General features: G+C 37.0%; 1 protein-coding gene across 1 annotated transcript in view; it reads left to right on the top strand.

Annotated features, from left to right (window-relative positions):
• SEL1L (SEL1L adaptor subunit of ERAD E3 ubiquitin ligase) overlaps nucleotides 1-14,227 on the top strand; it is a 46,499-nt gene extending 32,272 nt beyond the window's left edge. Inside the window, exons 18-21 of the mRNA XM_039351533.1 lie at nucleotides 6,148-6,222; nucleotides 6,657-6,829; nucleotides 7,310-7,438; nucleotides 9,819-14,227. Coding sequence (XP_039207467.1) covers nucleotides 6,148-6,222; nucleotides 6,657-6,829; nucleotides 7,310-7,438; nucleotides 9,819-10,022 — 581 coding nt within the window. The 3' untranslated portion in view covers nucleotides 10,023-14,227. The remainder of the gene's footprint in view (nucleotides 1-6,147; nucleotides 6,223-6,656; nucleotides 6,830-7,309; nucleotides 7,439-9,818) is intronic.
• The last annotated feature ends 2,102 nt before the right edge of the window (nucleotides 14,228-16,329 follow it).

Consider the following 16,329-nt stretch of genomic DNA (forward strand, 5'->3'; position numbering starts at 1 on the left):
GCGGGTGACACCACGAGATAGCAACTGGCAGGACTGGAGTGACAGGGCTGCAGGTGAGGTGGCAAGAGCTGCTATGGGAGGAGATGACAAACGGCTTGGAAGGAGAGACAAAATAGAAGGGGAGAGTATGAAGCAGAAACATCTGAATAGTTGTTCTTTGCAGGATCAGGGAGAGGGAGCTACAATCATAAGATCCACCAACAGGCTGCCAGATGAGAATCAATTTAATACATTGCAGAGTAACATAGCTAATGGGCCAATAACGCGTTCGAGGAGCTGGGCAGCTGTATATAGGCAAGCTCCCTAATCACCTAGCATTCTAACTCTGTGACGTCAGTAGTTTGGCTGATGAAAGCTCAGTAGGTAACTTTTTTTATTCACAGGCTTGTTTATATTAAACAGTCCTGTTTATTTTATCCTGGTTCATTTTTCTTATTTATTTATTTATATATATATATATATATAATTTAAAAAGGAAATAAGATGAATATAAAATCAATATATATAATGTCAATACATTAATTGCTAGATATAAATCAAGTTCTAATATATTTTAATAATAATGAATAATATGAATTTGTAGACTTAACTAATTAAAAGATAACCAAGAATTAGTTCAGTTACTCACACTCCTTTCCAGTACTAAATAATTGGATAGTTGAAAATATATAAAATAAACAGATGATGTTTAATATTGTCAACAGAAAGCAAATTCTGCTGAACTGATTCACCCAACATAAATTTTCTGTTTATCCCCTTAATAATAGATTTCATTTAAAACACATTAAGCTATCAATTAACATACATATATTTTGGAGTTCATCTCCTCTGTTCTTTGCTTATCAGTATTTACCATCTTATGTGCAGCAAAAATTAATAGTTATGTTTGCAGATAGGCTATTAGCAGTGCTGAAATTTAGTGCTATAAACTCTTTTATATCAAATTGAAGTAGCCTAGATAACTTAATATTTGCAAAAAAATTGACTGTTTAGCCAGTTGTCTAATTTTGTAGGTTTCTAGTGCATCAGCTTCTAATTCTTTCTATCCCATTCAGTTTATGAAAGCTAATCTCATAAACTGAAATCTCATTATATTACTTCAGTGGCTATATGAAGTATTTGTATGACTTATATGAGTGAGGCAATGTTAATATAAATTAAACTCAGACAACAAGGGCCCAAACAGTTCATAAAAGACTCCAAGCATTTCTGCATTTTTTTCACTGGACTAGAAAAGAGGGATAATCCTTAAATCCAGTGCGTATTTCAGATGTGCCTCAAACAATATTTTCTGCATTGCATTTGGTTTTTATATACATTTGACAAAATGTCTGCTTAAAATTCAGGTTGCACAACTTTTTGTCAAGCTGAAAGTTATATTTCACCATTAAATGGCAGCTGAGACTTCAGGACGAAGTCAGAAACCAAATTCGGTTTCATTTATTTTCTTTACTACTTAATTAGAATTATATAACCTTATCAGGATAACTCTCCAGTCACATATTCAATAATTTTCCCTTCCACAGTGTGTTTTTTTTAAATATACAATAACTTCTGGAAGTTTTTGTTTGCTCCATCCAAGACTTCAGTTAATGCACCTTGGACATATTATTTTTATTTTATGTTTTTAGCCTTTTTTCATAATAAAATACGATCATGATGAATCTTTTGTCCAGGCATCTGAGACAATTAGTGAGCTCTGACTTTACTGAGCTTTAACTTTGCAGAATCCAGTAATCACCATGATTCCTCAGCTGATTAACATGCTTGCAAACAAGGATACTGATTCCGTGTTGAAATAATTCGGGGGGGGGGTGTCATTTTTTTAGTTAATTTATGCTAAATTAACAAAAGCAGTGGCATATAAAGAAAACTTATATAAAATATTTTACAGATGGCATTTAACACCAGTGAAATTAGCAAAAATGTTTAAAAAATACTTCAAACAAATGTTGGAAATGCAAACAAAAACCAGATACTCATTACCATATCTGGTGGACATGCTCTAAAGCTAAAAGATTTTGGTCAAAAATATACTTATGGTTGGAGAAAATGACTAAGAAACAAATAGACTTTAAGCCAGAATTATTTTTGTTAGGAATAATAGGAGCAAATTATGAGAAAGACTATATATATATTTAATTTTACATGTACTAACTGCAGCAAGAATTGTATTTGCCGAATATTGGAAAAATGAAAACTTACCAACTGAAGAAGAATGAATTAAGAAAATTTTAGAGTGTGCAGAAATGGATAGATTGACTTTAAAGATAAAAGAGAAAGAAGATTCAGTGTATTTTAGAACATAGGATAGAAAAGTGAGTTAGAGAGAAAGGAATGTGATATGTAACTTTGAATATATACTAGTAAGAAGAAGACTATTGAGCAATTAATTAACATATTGTTTATGATAATTACTATTCATTGTTTTTGTAAAATACATGAACCCGGACATCATGCTGTTTGCTAAATATTAACAATGTTATTTTAAAAAATCCTAACTCCAACCCCACCCTATTCCTGTGTGCAAGCACTTGGAGGGCAGCTGTCAATCCGTCTCTATGCCCAGTCTCCCTCCCTCCCAGGGCCATTATCCTCTGTGCTCTAAAAGAGCACCTGAGGATCGTAAAACAACTAGTGGAGCCAAGGACAGTTTGCCTGATGCGGAACAACTCTGTGCGATATGGATTAATACAATCAACGGACCGATGATGCGCTCAAGGAGCCGGGTGCAGAGGCAGGAGGCTATATGAGCTGCCTTCCCAATCTCCTTCTATTTTAACTCTGATGACGCCAGCAGTTTTGGCCAGATGAAAGCTTAGTGACTCTTCTTAACCACAGGCTTGTTTATATTAAACAGTCTGGTTTATTATATCCTGGTGTTTGTTTTTTCTTTTATTTGGTTAACATAATGCCCAGGATTCATATTTTTAGTATTTTAAAAGACAATTATGAGCAAGCTGTGTTGCTCCACGCCAGGAGATGGGAGAAGCTCGCACGGCGCATACCCACTGGCTACCGTAAACTGGCTTTTATTCATGATTGCCTCCGAGGAGATCACCCCCCCCCAAGTCATTACAAAGAAAGCCCCTCATAGACTCGGCAGAGTGCAAGAGGAATACCCGTCAATTCCAGCTTTGCACCATGCGCGCTTCAATCAACGAACATTATAAGCACATGTGGAAGGTAGGAATCCAAGAACATCGTGAATGCTGCCATGCCACACTGATACATCAACACTATCAGGCACTCCACCAACAGGTCCACCAGGCCACTGTAAGAGCGAGCCGGCAAAAATCAATTGCACTCCAATGCAAAATGGACATCTGTGCCAGATAACGGTGGGCACACTATTAAGCTAGTCCACAATCTGTTCTCCAAACCCCTGACCCAGGAATAGATTTCCCTCTTAGAACGGGATGCAGGCCACAACCTGACGGACGCACGGGCAATTGACTTCATGGTATCCTTAGAGCCTACCATCCAACGCATCGAGGCCAATGACGAGGTCAGAAGTACAATCAGACAGCGGGTTACAGGCCTGCTGATTAACCATAAATGGCGTCAGGTGCTCCCTAGAGAGGAAGAGGCCCTGGAACAACTAAAAAAGGACAACATTATTGTCATACTCCCAGCTGACAAGGGCAGGGCAACTGTGGTTATGGACAGATCAGCGTATTTTGACAAAGCCCAGGCATTACTTAATGACACCATGGCCTATAGAGTCATCACCAAAGATCCGATGACAACGCACACAAACCGCATCAATAAGGTACTTAGTAACCTCAAATGTCGGGGTAAAATCAACGACGATACATTGAGGAGGATATGTCCCAGCGATGCAGGCATGGCTAGGTTTTATGGCCTCCCGAAAGTACACAAAGAGGGGATTCCCCTATGACCTATTGTGTCCTTCAGGGACACACCCACTTCGGGACTAGCCAAATGGCTTAGCGGTCGCATCAGCCACTTGGTTGATAACAATGAGACCACTGTGAAATCGGTTGAGAAGTTTCTAGAGAGAGTAAAGCCCCTAAGGATAGAGAAAGATGAGGTAATGATATCATGTGACGTTACCTCACTCTTTACCTCTATCCCTCAAGATCTGGCGGTCACAGCAATAAGAGACTTCCTACAAGAGGGGCCGAAACAACATAAGGACTCTCTCCATACCAATGATTTAATACAGTTGCTAACCTTATGCCTGAAGACATACTTCACATTTCGGGGCGTGGTATACGAACAAATAAAAGGGATGCCAATGGGATCCCCCATCTCAAGCATTATTGCTGAGGTGGTTCTTCAGCAGCTAGAGTCAATAGTAATGTCTAGGTACCACCCAAAATTTTGGGCGCGTTATGTAGATGATACTTTTGTGGTTGTCAAAAGATGGGATAGCGCTAAATTCTTGGAGGAACTGAACTCGGTATATCCAGATATCTGCTTCACCGCAGAAGAAGAGACTCAAGGCAGTCTTGCCTTTCTGGATGTACTGATCAGCCGATGCCCTCATGGCACATTGTGCACGTCTGTATATCGTAAACCCACCCATATAGACAGAATGCTACATTATAATAGCAACCACCCGGTAGCACACAAAATCAGCTGTATCCAGACGCTATTTAAACGGATCAATTCCCATTGTAGCATGGGCAGAGCTAAAGTCGAGGACAAAAAACATCTTCATCACATTCATGCGCAATGGCTATCCCATGGGGTTTGTGGGACAGCATAGTAGACCACATCGAAATCATAGAGACTCACGCTCCAATGTGACAGCAATGCTGGCCACATGAACAACCCTCCCTTACATTCATGGTGTCTCCGAGGCCACGGCATGGCTGTTGGCCCCCCACAATGTGAGCGTTGCCCATAGGCCTGAGCATACCCTTAGGTCCAAGGTTATGCATCCAAAAGAACCGCTCCTCAATGGTCAAAGATCGTCTGTGGTTTACAAAATCAATTGCAAAGACTGTGCGAGCAATTACGTTAGGGAAACTACTAAAAGGCTGAGGACCAGGGTCCATGAACATGAACTGGCCATTAGAAGGTAGGAACAACGCTCACAAGTGTGGGCCCATATGTCCAGCTCTAGCCACACTTTCAATCTAGCTAATGCAAAGGTTATAGCTCGTGAGACTACCAAGGGTGGCCGCCTACTCAAGGATGCCTGGCTCTCTAATGAAAATTCCATCAACCGGCATATAGATCTTTTGCCGGCTTACCAGACTCTTAGGAGATGGGAAAACCAGTGCCACAGCCTGCTGAGAAGACATTTAACTCTTCCTTTGCAGGATTGGGGCAGTAGAATGATGGATGAGATTGGCACGATCTCTAAGGAAGACAATGACAGCGTTTTGCATAATTGGAACGATGGCTCTATAGGTGAGACGACCACAACTCCCATGGACCGAGATGATGGACCAAACGGTCCTAAGCCAGGGACGGACGCGCTGAGGCGATCTGGAAGGAGGGGGAGGGAGGGGGAAGACAGCAGTAATGCCGGAACAGCTATTTGTTGCAGGACTGGGGTGGAGGAATTACGACAACGGCCTTGGGGTGGGGGAGGATAATGGCCCTGGGAGGGAGGGAGACTGGGCGTAGGGACGGATTGACAGCCACCCTCCAAGTGCTTGCACATGCTCTAAAAGAGCACTTGAGGATCGTAAAACAAGGAGCCAAGGACAGTTTGCCTGATGCGTAACAACTGTGCGCGATACGGATTAATACAATCAATGGACCGATGACGCGCTCAAGGAGCCGGGTGCAGAGGCAGGAGGCTATATGAGCTGCCTTCCCAATTTCCTTCTATTCTAACTCTGATGATGCCGGCAGTTTTGGCTGGACGAAAGCTTAGTGACTCTTCTTAACCACAGGCTTGTTTATATTAAACAGTCTGGTTTATTATATCCTGGTGTTCGTTTTTTCTTTTATTTGGTTAACATAATTTTTGGTGTTTTAAAAGAGATATATACATATATATAAATAAAAATAAAAAAAATAATTCAGGTTCAAGTTCCGTTCATCTCTGTTTTTGTGTTGCTCATTTGAAGAACAGCAAAATGGGTAACATGATTAATACTAAATGACAAGAAAAGAAATGACTTGGCTCTTTACTGTCTCACCCTTTTCCCCCCAACACTATAGAAGAAGCCAGCATAATAGAAGAGAATGAAACCTATCCAAGAGCCTTATTACACTGGAACAGAGCAGCCTCACAAGGTCAGTCATTTCAGAATTTAGTCCAGTTTCCTAGCAATAACCTCAAGAACAGAGCTGTTGTGGATGGTTTTTGATCATACTAAGGAATTGTAGCAGTACTTGTTTAATAGCTGAAAGCAGATCTTGATAATAATGTACCATATGTTTTAATAGAAAACTGAATCTAAATATATTTTATAGATTTAGGGTATCAGAGGTTGCTTCTGCATCCATATTCTTGTTGTATTAGTTGCCATAGTCAGTTTGAAGTGAAAACATCATTTTTGAAGTAATTTAACCTAGAAATCATATTCTAAATAATAGGAATAAGGGCAGATACAGATTGTGTCTGCAGTGCAAGTCTGTTCTCTCCACATTAATTGCAACATCTTGAAAGGAATGCAAAAACCTAAACAATATTACAAGTTCTTTTATAGATTTTATTTTCTTGATAGGTTATACTGTTGCTAGACTAAAACTTGGCGATTATCATTTCTATGGTTTTGGCACTGAAGTTGATTATGAAACTGCATTTATTCATTATCGCCTGGCAACAGAGCAACAGCACAGTGCCCAAGCCATGTTCAACCTAGGATACATGCATGAAAAAGGACTTGGAATTAAGCAGGTAAGCAAGTGCATAGTTATTCCTGTAGTTTTGCAGTATCCCAAATATATGTTTCAAAAGACTGTCACAATCTGCCTTTAAATAAGTGAGAAATAAACATGTGGCTTTCAACCTAGCTGCAGAAGATTCTGTAAGTGATCATTTCAGACTTTGACCAAAATAATCAAATTATTGTACTATTCTCGGAGTAGAGATTATTTGGATTGATAAAATCATTTTAGTGTGATGCATAATCATAAAGATAGTCAAAAGCACAAGGTATAACTATTTAAAACCATACTTTCCAAAGTTCTTGTTAACTTTTTATTATTCTGTCATAAGCATTACTAAAGAACAATATTAAATTTTATCCCATTAACTCATGGGATAAGTAATTCTTGTGAATACGTACACCAAAGGAAGAAAGGAGAATCTCTGTACAATATTCATATGATCTGGTTAGCTCTGTTTTTGCAAATTCATGTTTTATATATGTTATAGGATATTCACCTTGCAAAACGCTTCTATGATATGGCAGCTGATGCTAGTCCTGATGCTCAGGTTCCTGTCTTCCTTGCACTTTGCAAGTTAGGAATTATTTATGCCTTCCAGTATGTACGAGAAACCAATGTAAGTAATGATAAAGAAAATGGTGTTATTTATGTAATCTATATAGTGGTGATAGCTTTTCTTTCACCTGATTAGCTTTGATGGATTTATGTAATATCTATATCTATTCATTTATCCATCCATCTATACCCACACACACAAACATATGTACACATGCATGCATGCGCGTGCACACACACACACACACACACAGAGAGAGAGAGAGAGAGAGAGAACATAGAACAGTTTCTAGGATTTGGCTGAGAAAATATTTTGAATTTTATTTCCATTCCATTTCTATGGAAATATCTTTATATTTTTGGGTCAGATATAATGCTTATGATTTTAGTTCAGTTCAGTTTATCCAGAATTTCAAGGACCAATTGTAAGTACCACTTGTTTAGCACTGTTGTGCCTTCAAATAGTTGTTGAACAAATGGTCCTTAATTAAGGACTGCTTACATTGCACAAGCAATACTATCCTTGTGAGGAACTTTTCCAGTATTCAGATATGCTATTCCAAGTATTGCAAAAATGGTCTAGCTCAGGGGTAGGCAACCCAAAACACTTAAAGAGTCACTTGGACCCGTTTCCCACCAAAAACAAAACACTGGGAGCCGCAAATCATTTTGATATCTAAAATGAAGATAACACTACATATATCCTTTTTTACCTTTATTATAGGTGTGTGTGTTTGTGTGTGTGGGGGGTATTTGTGTGTATGTGTGTGTGTGTGTGTGTGTGTGTGTGTGTGTGTATATATATATATATATATATATATATACACATACATACATACATACACACACACACACACACAAATACACATACACACACAGGTTAAAAAAAGGATATATCAGTGTTATCTTCATTTTAGATGTCAAAAGGGTCTCTCTCTCTCTCTCTGTCTCTCTCCCTCCTTTTCTATCTGCCCTTGGTCTACCACTCCTCTTCCCCCACTCTCTTTCTCTCTCTCTCTCTCCCTCTCTCTCTTTCTCTCTCTCTCTTTCTCCCCCCCTCTCCTATCTGCTGCTCACCTGGCAAGCTTCAAGCTGTTGTCCAACAAGATCAGGGGTAGGCAACCTCGTCTCTTTTATGACTCATGGACTTCAACTCCCAGAATTCCTGAGTCAGCCTAGCTGGGCTAGCTAGCTCTCTCCTGCCCTTCCTGCTTCCTGCAGAGACGCAGCAAAGGGAGGAGCTCCGCCCAGTAAGCTTTTCAGCGCCTCGGAGAACATGTGAGTACACTCTCTTTTACACATACACACACACAATACACAAACACACACACATACACAGAGAGAGATTGAAGCAGGGAAGCGCAATTGCCTCTCTCTGTCTCTCTCTCTCTCTGCAAAGGCAGAGGAGGCTGGGAGCCACAGGGGAAGGCTCAAAGAGCCGCATGCGGCTCCGGAGCCGCAGGTTGCCGACCTGTGGTCTAGCTTCAGATGTACTCATTCCAACTTGTGCTTCAGATTAGGTCCTCTGAAAGAACTATTACTTGAGAAGGAAGTTGTTCTTAGCTGAGACTTTTCATGTTATCAAAGCACAGAGTATGAAAATTGCATCTAGTCCGGTATTCTTCCCAAAGGGATTCAGAAAGTCTGTGAGCATGAAAAGAGAAGTCCTCTCCTGCTATTAAGCCTTAGCAATTAATATTTAACAAAATAGCATGAGATATTTTAGCCTGTCCACAGACGAAAACAAGTGTTTTATTTGTTTTAGGCACAAGTGGCTTGGGTGAAATGGGGAAAAAGCCAAGGATACTGACAGCCAGAGAGAGGGAAATTAAAGAAAAGTGTAATATGTCATTATAGGAGCCCATTTTTATCGTCAGAAGCATCAGCAGAAGAATAGGCAGACAGGCACATAAATCATTGGAAGGGAGGAAGGGGAAGACAAGCAGACAACCTAGTGAGATAGGTTGTAGTGGAAGCTTCTTAGTACTAAGGCTGTCAGGAAAGGAACAGATGTGCAGGCCAGTCTATCAGCCATTGTGGCAGTTGAAGGGACCGTTTGAGAGACACTGAGAAAGCTAGGGATATGCTGTTCTCAGCTGCTCTGTAGAGAAAAGAGGACACCATGTACACAAGCCTCACCTCCTTAGGATTTTGTTTCATCCCAAATCTGGAACAATCAAAGCATTCTGGACATCAGTTGCAGCTAACTGACTGATCAGAACTCATTTATTGGATTTGTTCTTAGTTTGAAACTAAATGTTTTCATACATCAAACATACCAGGACTGGATTATTTCTTCTGCACTGTTACTATCCATCAAACATAGTAGTCTTGCCATTTAGAAAGATGCTGAAACTATGGGGAATTTTATACACATTATGGTTACGCTATTGAGAATTAATTGTCTCTTCCCCATCCACTCCCGGTGTGTTTCTGTTTAGGTCAAGGAAATATTCTCGCACCTGGACATGGACCAACTCTTGGGCCCTGAGTGGGACCTTTACCTCATGACCATCATTGCTTTACTTTTGGGCACAGTAATAGCTTACAGGCAGAGGCAGCATCAAGGAGTCCCAAGGCCTGCGGGTCCACGACCAGTGGTACCTCCTCAAGAACCTGCTCCAGAACCGCAGCCACCCCAATAGTAACAGCGGGAGATTCAATGAAGTGAACTGGAATTTCTAGCTCTTCTTGTGATCTTATGACAACAGATCAAATAGTTACATACACACCAGATTCAAAAAAGTGTTGAATTGAGAAAGCAGTTTAGAATTATGCCTTTTTTCAGGGATTTTTTGAGATGGAGTGGAATGTTATTTCTGTGCCAATGGAATAACAAAATAGATTTTGTGAAAAAGAAGTCTGCTACTTCAAAAGTGATGCCTACTATATTTAGTTTATTCAGTGCCCTTTTCAACTGTCCTTTGATTGTTCAAAAAGAAATATATTATGAAGTTTAATATGAGAACATCAGACCTTGTGCTCTTTTAAGTAAAAGGCTGTTGTCTTTTCCAAATATGTTTGTGATTGTGATAAACGACTTTATTTTATGGTTCTCCCAATTATTTTGAAACCAACATAAACCTCTGTAGTGGTATCAGCCATGAGGGTCTGGATCCTTTATCTTAGAATTACCAGTCATAAACAGATATATATTCATGGGCTACTCTTTCTAGAGGTCAGGTTTAAAATGCAAACTACACTTGTGCAATGACTATTTAAATAAGATGAAACCTCCATATTTTGTTTAGCATTCAGACTTGCTTGAATTATGCACACTCAAGAATCTTTCTGATATATGTTTTCCCAAGTGTACATGGCAGCTTGTTTAGTCTTCCTTTTTATTGTTTCACAAGTATGCCAAGATTTATCCAAGAAATGGGCTGAAAAAAGGACCAGTGTTAATCAACCTCAGAAGACCTCTTTATTTCAGTAGGTTTTTTTGAAGTATTTTCTCATTGGGTATCATTGGTATGCTTTTCAGTCCATCATAATATATTCTTATGATTCAGACTTATTTGGGGTTGAAGATTGTGCAATTAAGTGTTATTAATATAACTGCTATCTACATATCTCTTTAAAATATGCACTCTGATGTTATGCTGCACATGGCTTTTGGAGAAGTAGTCAGTGAATATACATATGATAGACTATCCTAACAGTGTTGTTTTATAACAACCTCACAATTATGAGCTATACCAGCTATGCCAGATTTGGGTAGAATGCATGTGATTTTAAAACTTTTGCAAAATGAGAGTAGAATGCATGGCCAGGATTGAAACATCAACATTTTCAAAACAGTGAGATGAGTTATATGAGATGCAGTAGAAAATCTATTCCCAAATTTCCCTTGCAATGTCATATTTTTGCTGTAATATTAATTTATGAAGATTTTATGTATTGTACTAGGAGGAAAAAACAACAAATTTTGGCTAAAGACCCAATTTAAAAAAATAGTCTACTTTTGCAAATGTAGATGGTTCTAATGCATCATTATATAATCTTGAGTACTCTTGAAAGAAATATAATTAAATACTGTTCTCTGGAAACTAAACCTTATTAAGTGCATTTCAGAAATATGCAACTTCTGTATATATCAGTAGGCTCCCTTGTGTAAGTTTAGAATACATGACAGGAACAACAAAAGTCCCCTTATAATGAAAGTGAAGAGAGAGAAATTGAGTTTGTATGACTCTAAAATACAAGGATATTTTTGAACAGGATTGCTTATATCTACAGGAAGCTGTTTTAACAGCAAGGCATATGTTTTAGCAGCAGTATTACTGAGGCAGGTAATTATGTAGAGCTCTCCTTCCACTTGTACACACTGGATAAGATGAAAAAAAAATTGCAATGAATACAAGATGTCAAAAATACAAAAAGGAAACAATAATTAAAATCTGTTCAGGTATTTGGGCTGCCGGTTTTTTTTTAAATAATTTGTGGAAAACTTAGCTATTTCAGAAAAAAAAAACTTTCCTCAAGAAACCTTGCCTCTTCTCCAATAAAAGTTGCAAATGGAAAAATGTTCCAAGTCTTTAATTTGAATAATGGTCTGCCCTTACGTGTATTGTGTACAAACTTTTATGTGATGAACTCCAGAAATTTATATTAACACACAGTAAATAAAATCCAAATTATTATATTGAAACTATTTTTTTCTGAAATATAAGGAATAATTTTTCAAAAAGATTAAAACATTTCCAATGACTTTTTCCTCTGACATTACTTTTAATTACTATGGTGAGCTATTATTTCTGCTCCCTAATTACAGGCATGTAATGATGGATTCTATATGCTTAAACTTCACTTAATATAATATCCTGCATCTAGCACTTGAATGAAAATGCAAAATTGCAACATTTTACACCTTTCTGACTTTCTGCTTTCAAAAGTCAGGATAAGCAATACAGTTCCTGTTTTTAGTGTTGTCTCATCTTTATAAAAATATTGATTTAAGTTTTATATGCTTTTGAAAAGCATGAAGCTAACTCAGGGATTTAAGAATTAATAGATCATCTAGGTTATCTGCCTAAACAATTGTATCTTTGATTATTCTAACCTATTCTAAATTGAACTTTTACCATTTATATTTAATTAAAATAAATACTACCAGAATAGAAGTACTTCAATTCTGTTGATGCTACAGAAAAGACTTTAATTTTTAAATTTTAATATGCAGAAGAGTTTAGTAAGCAACCCACTTACTTTCTGAAAGAAGGTGAATTAAACTTAATCTAAATAGGCTAGTTCAGGGGTAGGCAACCTTGGCTCTTTTATGAGTCGTGGACTTCGACTCCCAGAATTCCTCAGCCAAACATGCTGGCTCAGGAATTCTGGGAGTTGAAGTCCACGAGTCATAAAAGAGCCACGTTTGCCTACCCCTGGGCTATTTAATGGTAATCAAATTTCTGAATACAAATTGTTATAATTGAAAGGCATTCTTCTAAACTTGCTGAATTTAAAGGCTGTTTCTATAAAAAACAAAATGTCTATAGCAGACCAAGTAGGATTAGAACATAAAGTTGGTTTATTACAGGCATTAAAATTCTGTTTAAATTTAGTAATTTTACTTACCCAACCTTTTAAAAAAAAACTTATTTTACCAAATGTGGAAAATATCAGAAGAATGTTTTGGGGAATATAATTATATACTGTTTGAATATTATAGTTCAGATTGTTAGCTGCATTAACATGCTATGCATATGTATGCAAAAATTTATTCTGTGTAGATTAAACTGTTCTGAGGATTTAGTCAAGAGTATTTGAAATTATGGCAAACATTTTACCACATTAGTCAGGCTGTTAGGATCTGCATTCTTCCTCTGTATATCATAATGCATGTTAATCTAGAATCTGTAATGTGACTGTACATGAGGATGAATATTGATCTTTGAGAATGTATTCCAGTATATTAATTCTGTTCCTTAATAGTGGTAAGAGATCTGAGAGCCAAGGTTTTCTGCATTTTAAGAAACCAAATGTACCGCACTCCGACTAAAGGTAGCCATCACTGTTAGATCCAATCGCTGAACCTAAGGTTACAAGCAGGTGCAAGCACTTGCACGTGCAACACTATTATAGTAAAGCCTTGGACCCCCAAGCCACAGATTCCTGGTATAAATGGTTCAATTGATAAGAGTGGAAACCTTGGTGCATTTGTATGAACACAAAGCTTTATTTCAAATTAATATTGATAGAAACATGCTGCAAGTCGTGGCTGTCTGAAGCTGGACTTAGGCCAAAACAATCTGCTTGCTATTTGTAAAGATCCCCATATGTCAGGCCCTTCCAGCCTTTTAATATTTTAAACAGCACAATAAACTCATTTTTTTCAAAGAATTGGTATGATTTGAGTGAGTGCATTTGCAGAGAGGAAATAAATCTGTGTGTCTGACTTGGATTGGCAAAAGGATATGTCGCTAAGTGTGTATAAGGGGTTTTGTAAATTTTCTTTTGTATTTAAGATGATGCAGTATAAAGGCTGGAAAAGTGTAATATAGCTGTAAACAAAATCTGTTAATAGAGAAATGTACAGATTCATTTTGTATTATATCTTGTTAAATAAAGATGCCACTTTGATGATTGGCCTGTAATGAATGCTGTAAGAAAACTTGTGTTGCCTTTTATTAAAGATATTTTTGATAAAACAGTGATTCATATTGTTAAACTTTACATTCCCATCTTTCAAATTCAATAATGATTTGTAATCAACTGTTTATTGAGTTCTAAAATGTACATGCCATCATGTATGCCAATAATGGTTCATAAGGTAATTGCTATGAATTATGTATTTATGTATTTCATACTCATGAATGTGTTGGAAGAACAAGCAACATTCTTATATGTATATCATTTGTGGTGATATTTTGTATTGCGTGCAATATACATTAATAAGCCTAGACAAAATAAAGCTATGTCTGTAAGAACAGTTTCCAACATAAGAATGGGCATTAAAACATCCCACTGCCTTCTGGCAGCATATGTCTGTGGGCATTCACAACCCTTGAGGGTGTACGCTCTGTTTAGCAGTCACCATGGGAACAAAATTCTTTGTACAATACTAATCTTCCCATTCCCCTCTAAAGAACATAAGGATTTCTCTACACTACAGCCTTACTGATAACATTTAACATCACTTTACTGCAAAGTTTTGTTATACCCGAAAGAGTTTACATGAAAAAAAAATAATAACAGGATTTGAGAAACAATGCAGATTTGTAACACCGGATTGAAATGGGCGAACCATAATGTATCTTTCTGCAAATAAGGCCAGACCTCAATTCTTTCAGGCAAGCTGTTTTCTGTTGGCCTCTAATCTCCTATTAGATAGTTGTAAGAGCAACCACTCTAATGCATACTATAATGAAAGACTCAGTGTGCTTAGGGAAATTGCCATGACAGTAGAACAAGCCCCTAACCTGATTTTTAGGGACAAATTTAAGTCAAATGCCTGCTTGTTGCAATGAACAGCACTGCCATTCAATCATTACATGAGGTAAAAATAGAAATTAGATCATTGTATGTCAATAGATAAATAACAACCATCCCAATCTACTTCCAATTTATTTTGAAACATTTTTTAAAAAATAATAAATTACTTATTTCAATAGTATTAACATTACAATCTAGCATTTGTGTTACAAAATAGACGATATTAACTATTAAACTATATACCCTTAGTGCCACTAAAATAGAGAGCTACAAAGCTGTTTATTTTGCATTGCTCAACTTTTCTAGCATCTCTACTTTCTTATTGCTTTACATACAGAATATACTAGATGTGAGTTATTTAGCTTCATTTTTGTTCTGTTTCTTGGTCTGACTTATTGTTAGTTTATATTCATGACATTTAGTAATTTTTTGGAACTGCATTTTTAAAAGTGATTTGAGATCTGTAATGTTTTAAAAGGAAATTGCAATATAGTGCAGATATTTTGCATTTACTTTGAAAGAGAATTAAGAACTAGCTTAACTATCTTCCAATAAAATAATTAGAATAGAATATTTTTGCCTAGATTGTGCTATATATATTTTTAAATGAAGAATTAAGTTGATATTTTTTGCCTGAGAAAAAATACACAGAATAGAAAATGATAAAATGAGATAATGTTGAACAAAATGAAATAATATGATCTAATTCTATAATTCCTTTTTCTTACTTTTTGTTGTTTTATTGAAGGTTGTCTACTGAAGTTCATACAAATTGTTCAATCTGTAAGAAAAAAACCACTCCCAAAGCAATAGGAATGAACTTGTACATTTGAGGGGAAATTGTTTAAATCCAGACTCCTATCCTCCAGCATGAACAACCCAAACAGATTATTGACTCACATTCAAGCTGTTTTTAGCCAGACAGAATCTTTATGTAAACATGGAGCAGGTACACTTCAGTGTCAAAGCTGAGAAACTCATTTGACTCAAAGAGCAAGAGGAAAAGAAATATATAGGTGGGTTTTTGCATTCTGCAGTAACTTCCGAGTATTGGGGTTGCACAGTTGAGTTTCTGAAAAAACAGACTGATAACTATGCCTGGCCTGTATTCTGACTGCATGATATTGAAAATGTGTATTAACTACTTATAAAGTATTGTTATACAGAAAGATATATTTTCAACCCATGGTTTTTTATTTATTTGTTTACCCTTTTGTTCAATATATATGGCTGTTCTTCTCAGTAAGTATATCGAAGTGGTTGGATTGTTTATTTTTATTTATTTATTTTGCAGGACATAGACTAAACCTGTTGGCTTCATCATTATTCTGCCCCTTCATATTAGAAGAGCAATACTAAATTCTGTTTCATATTTTCATCAAATTCAGGTAATATAATTTGATATACTGAAATAGTATGTGAAATTGATAGATGATTGGATAAAGCCTGTCCTAATAATAATAATAATAATAATAATAAAGTTGGAAGGGGCCTTGGAGGTCATCTAGTCCAATCCCC

The sequence above is a fragment of the Crotalus tigris genome, unplaced genomic scaffold, assembly GCF_016545835.1.
Source record: "Crotalus tigris isolate CLP2741 ecotype Arizona unplaced genomic scaffold, ASM1654583v1 scf7180000018371.15429387391:27106975, whole genome shotgun sequence".
In the NCBI taxonomy this organism is placed as follows: domain Eukaryota; kingdom Metazoa; phylum Chordata; class Lepidosauria; order Squamata; family Viperidae; genus Crotalus; species Crotalus tigris.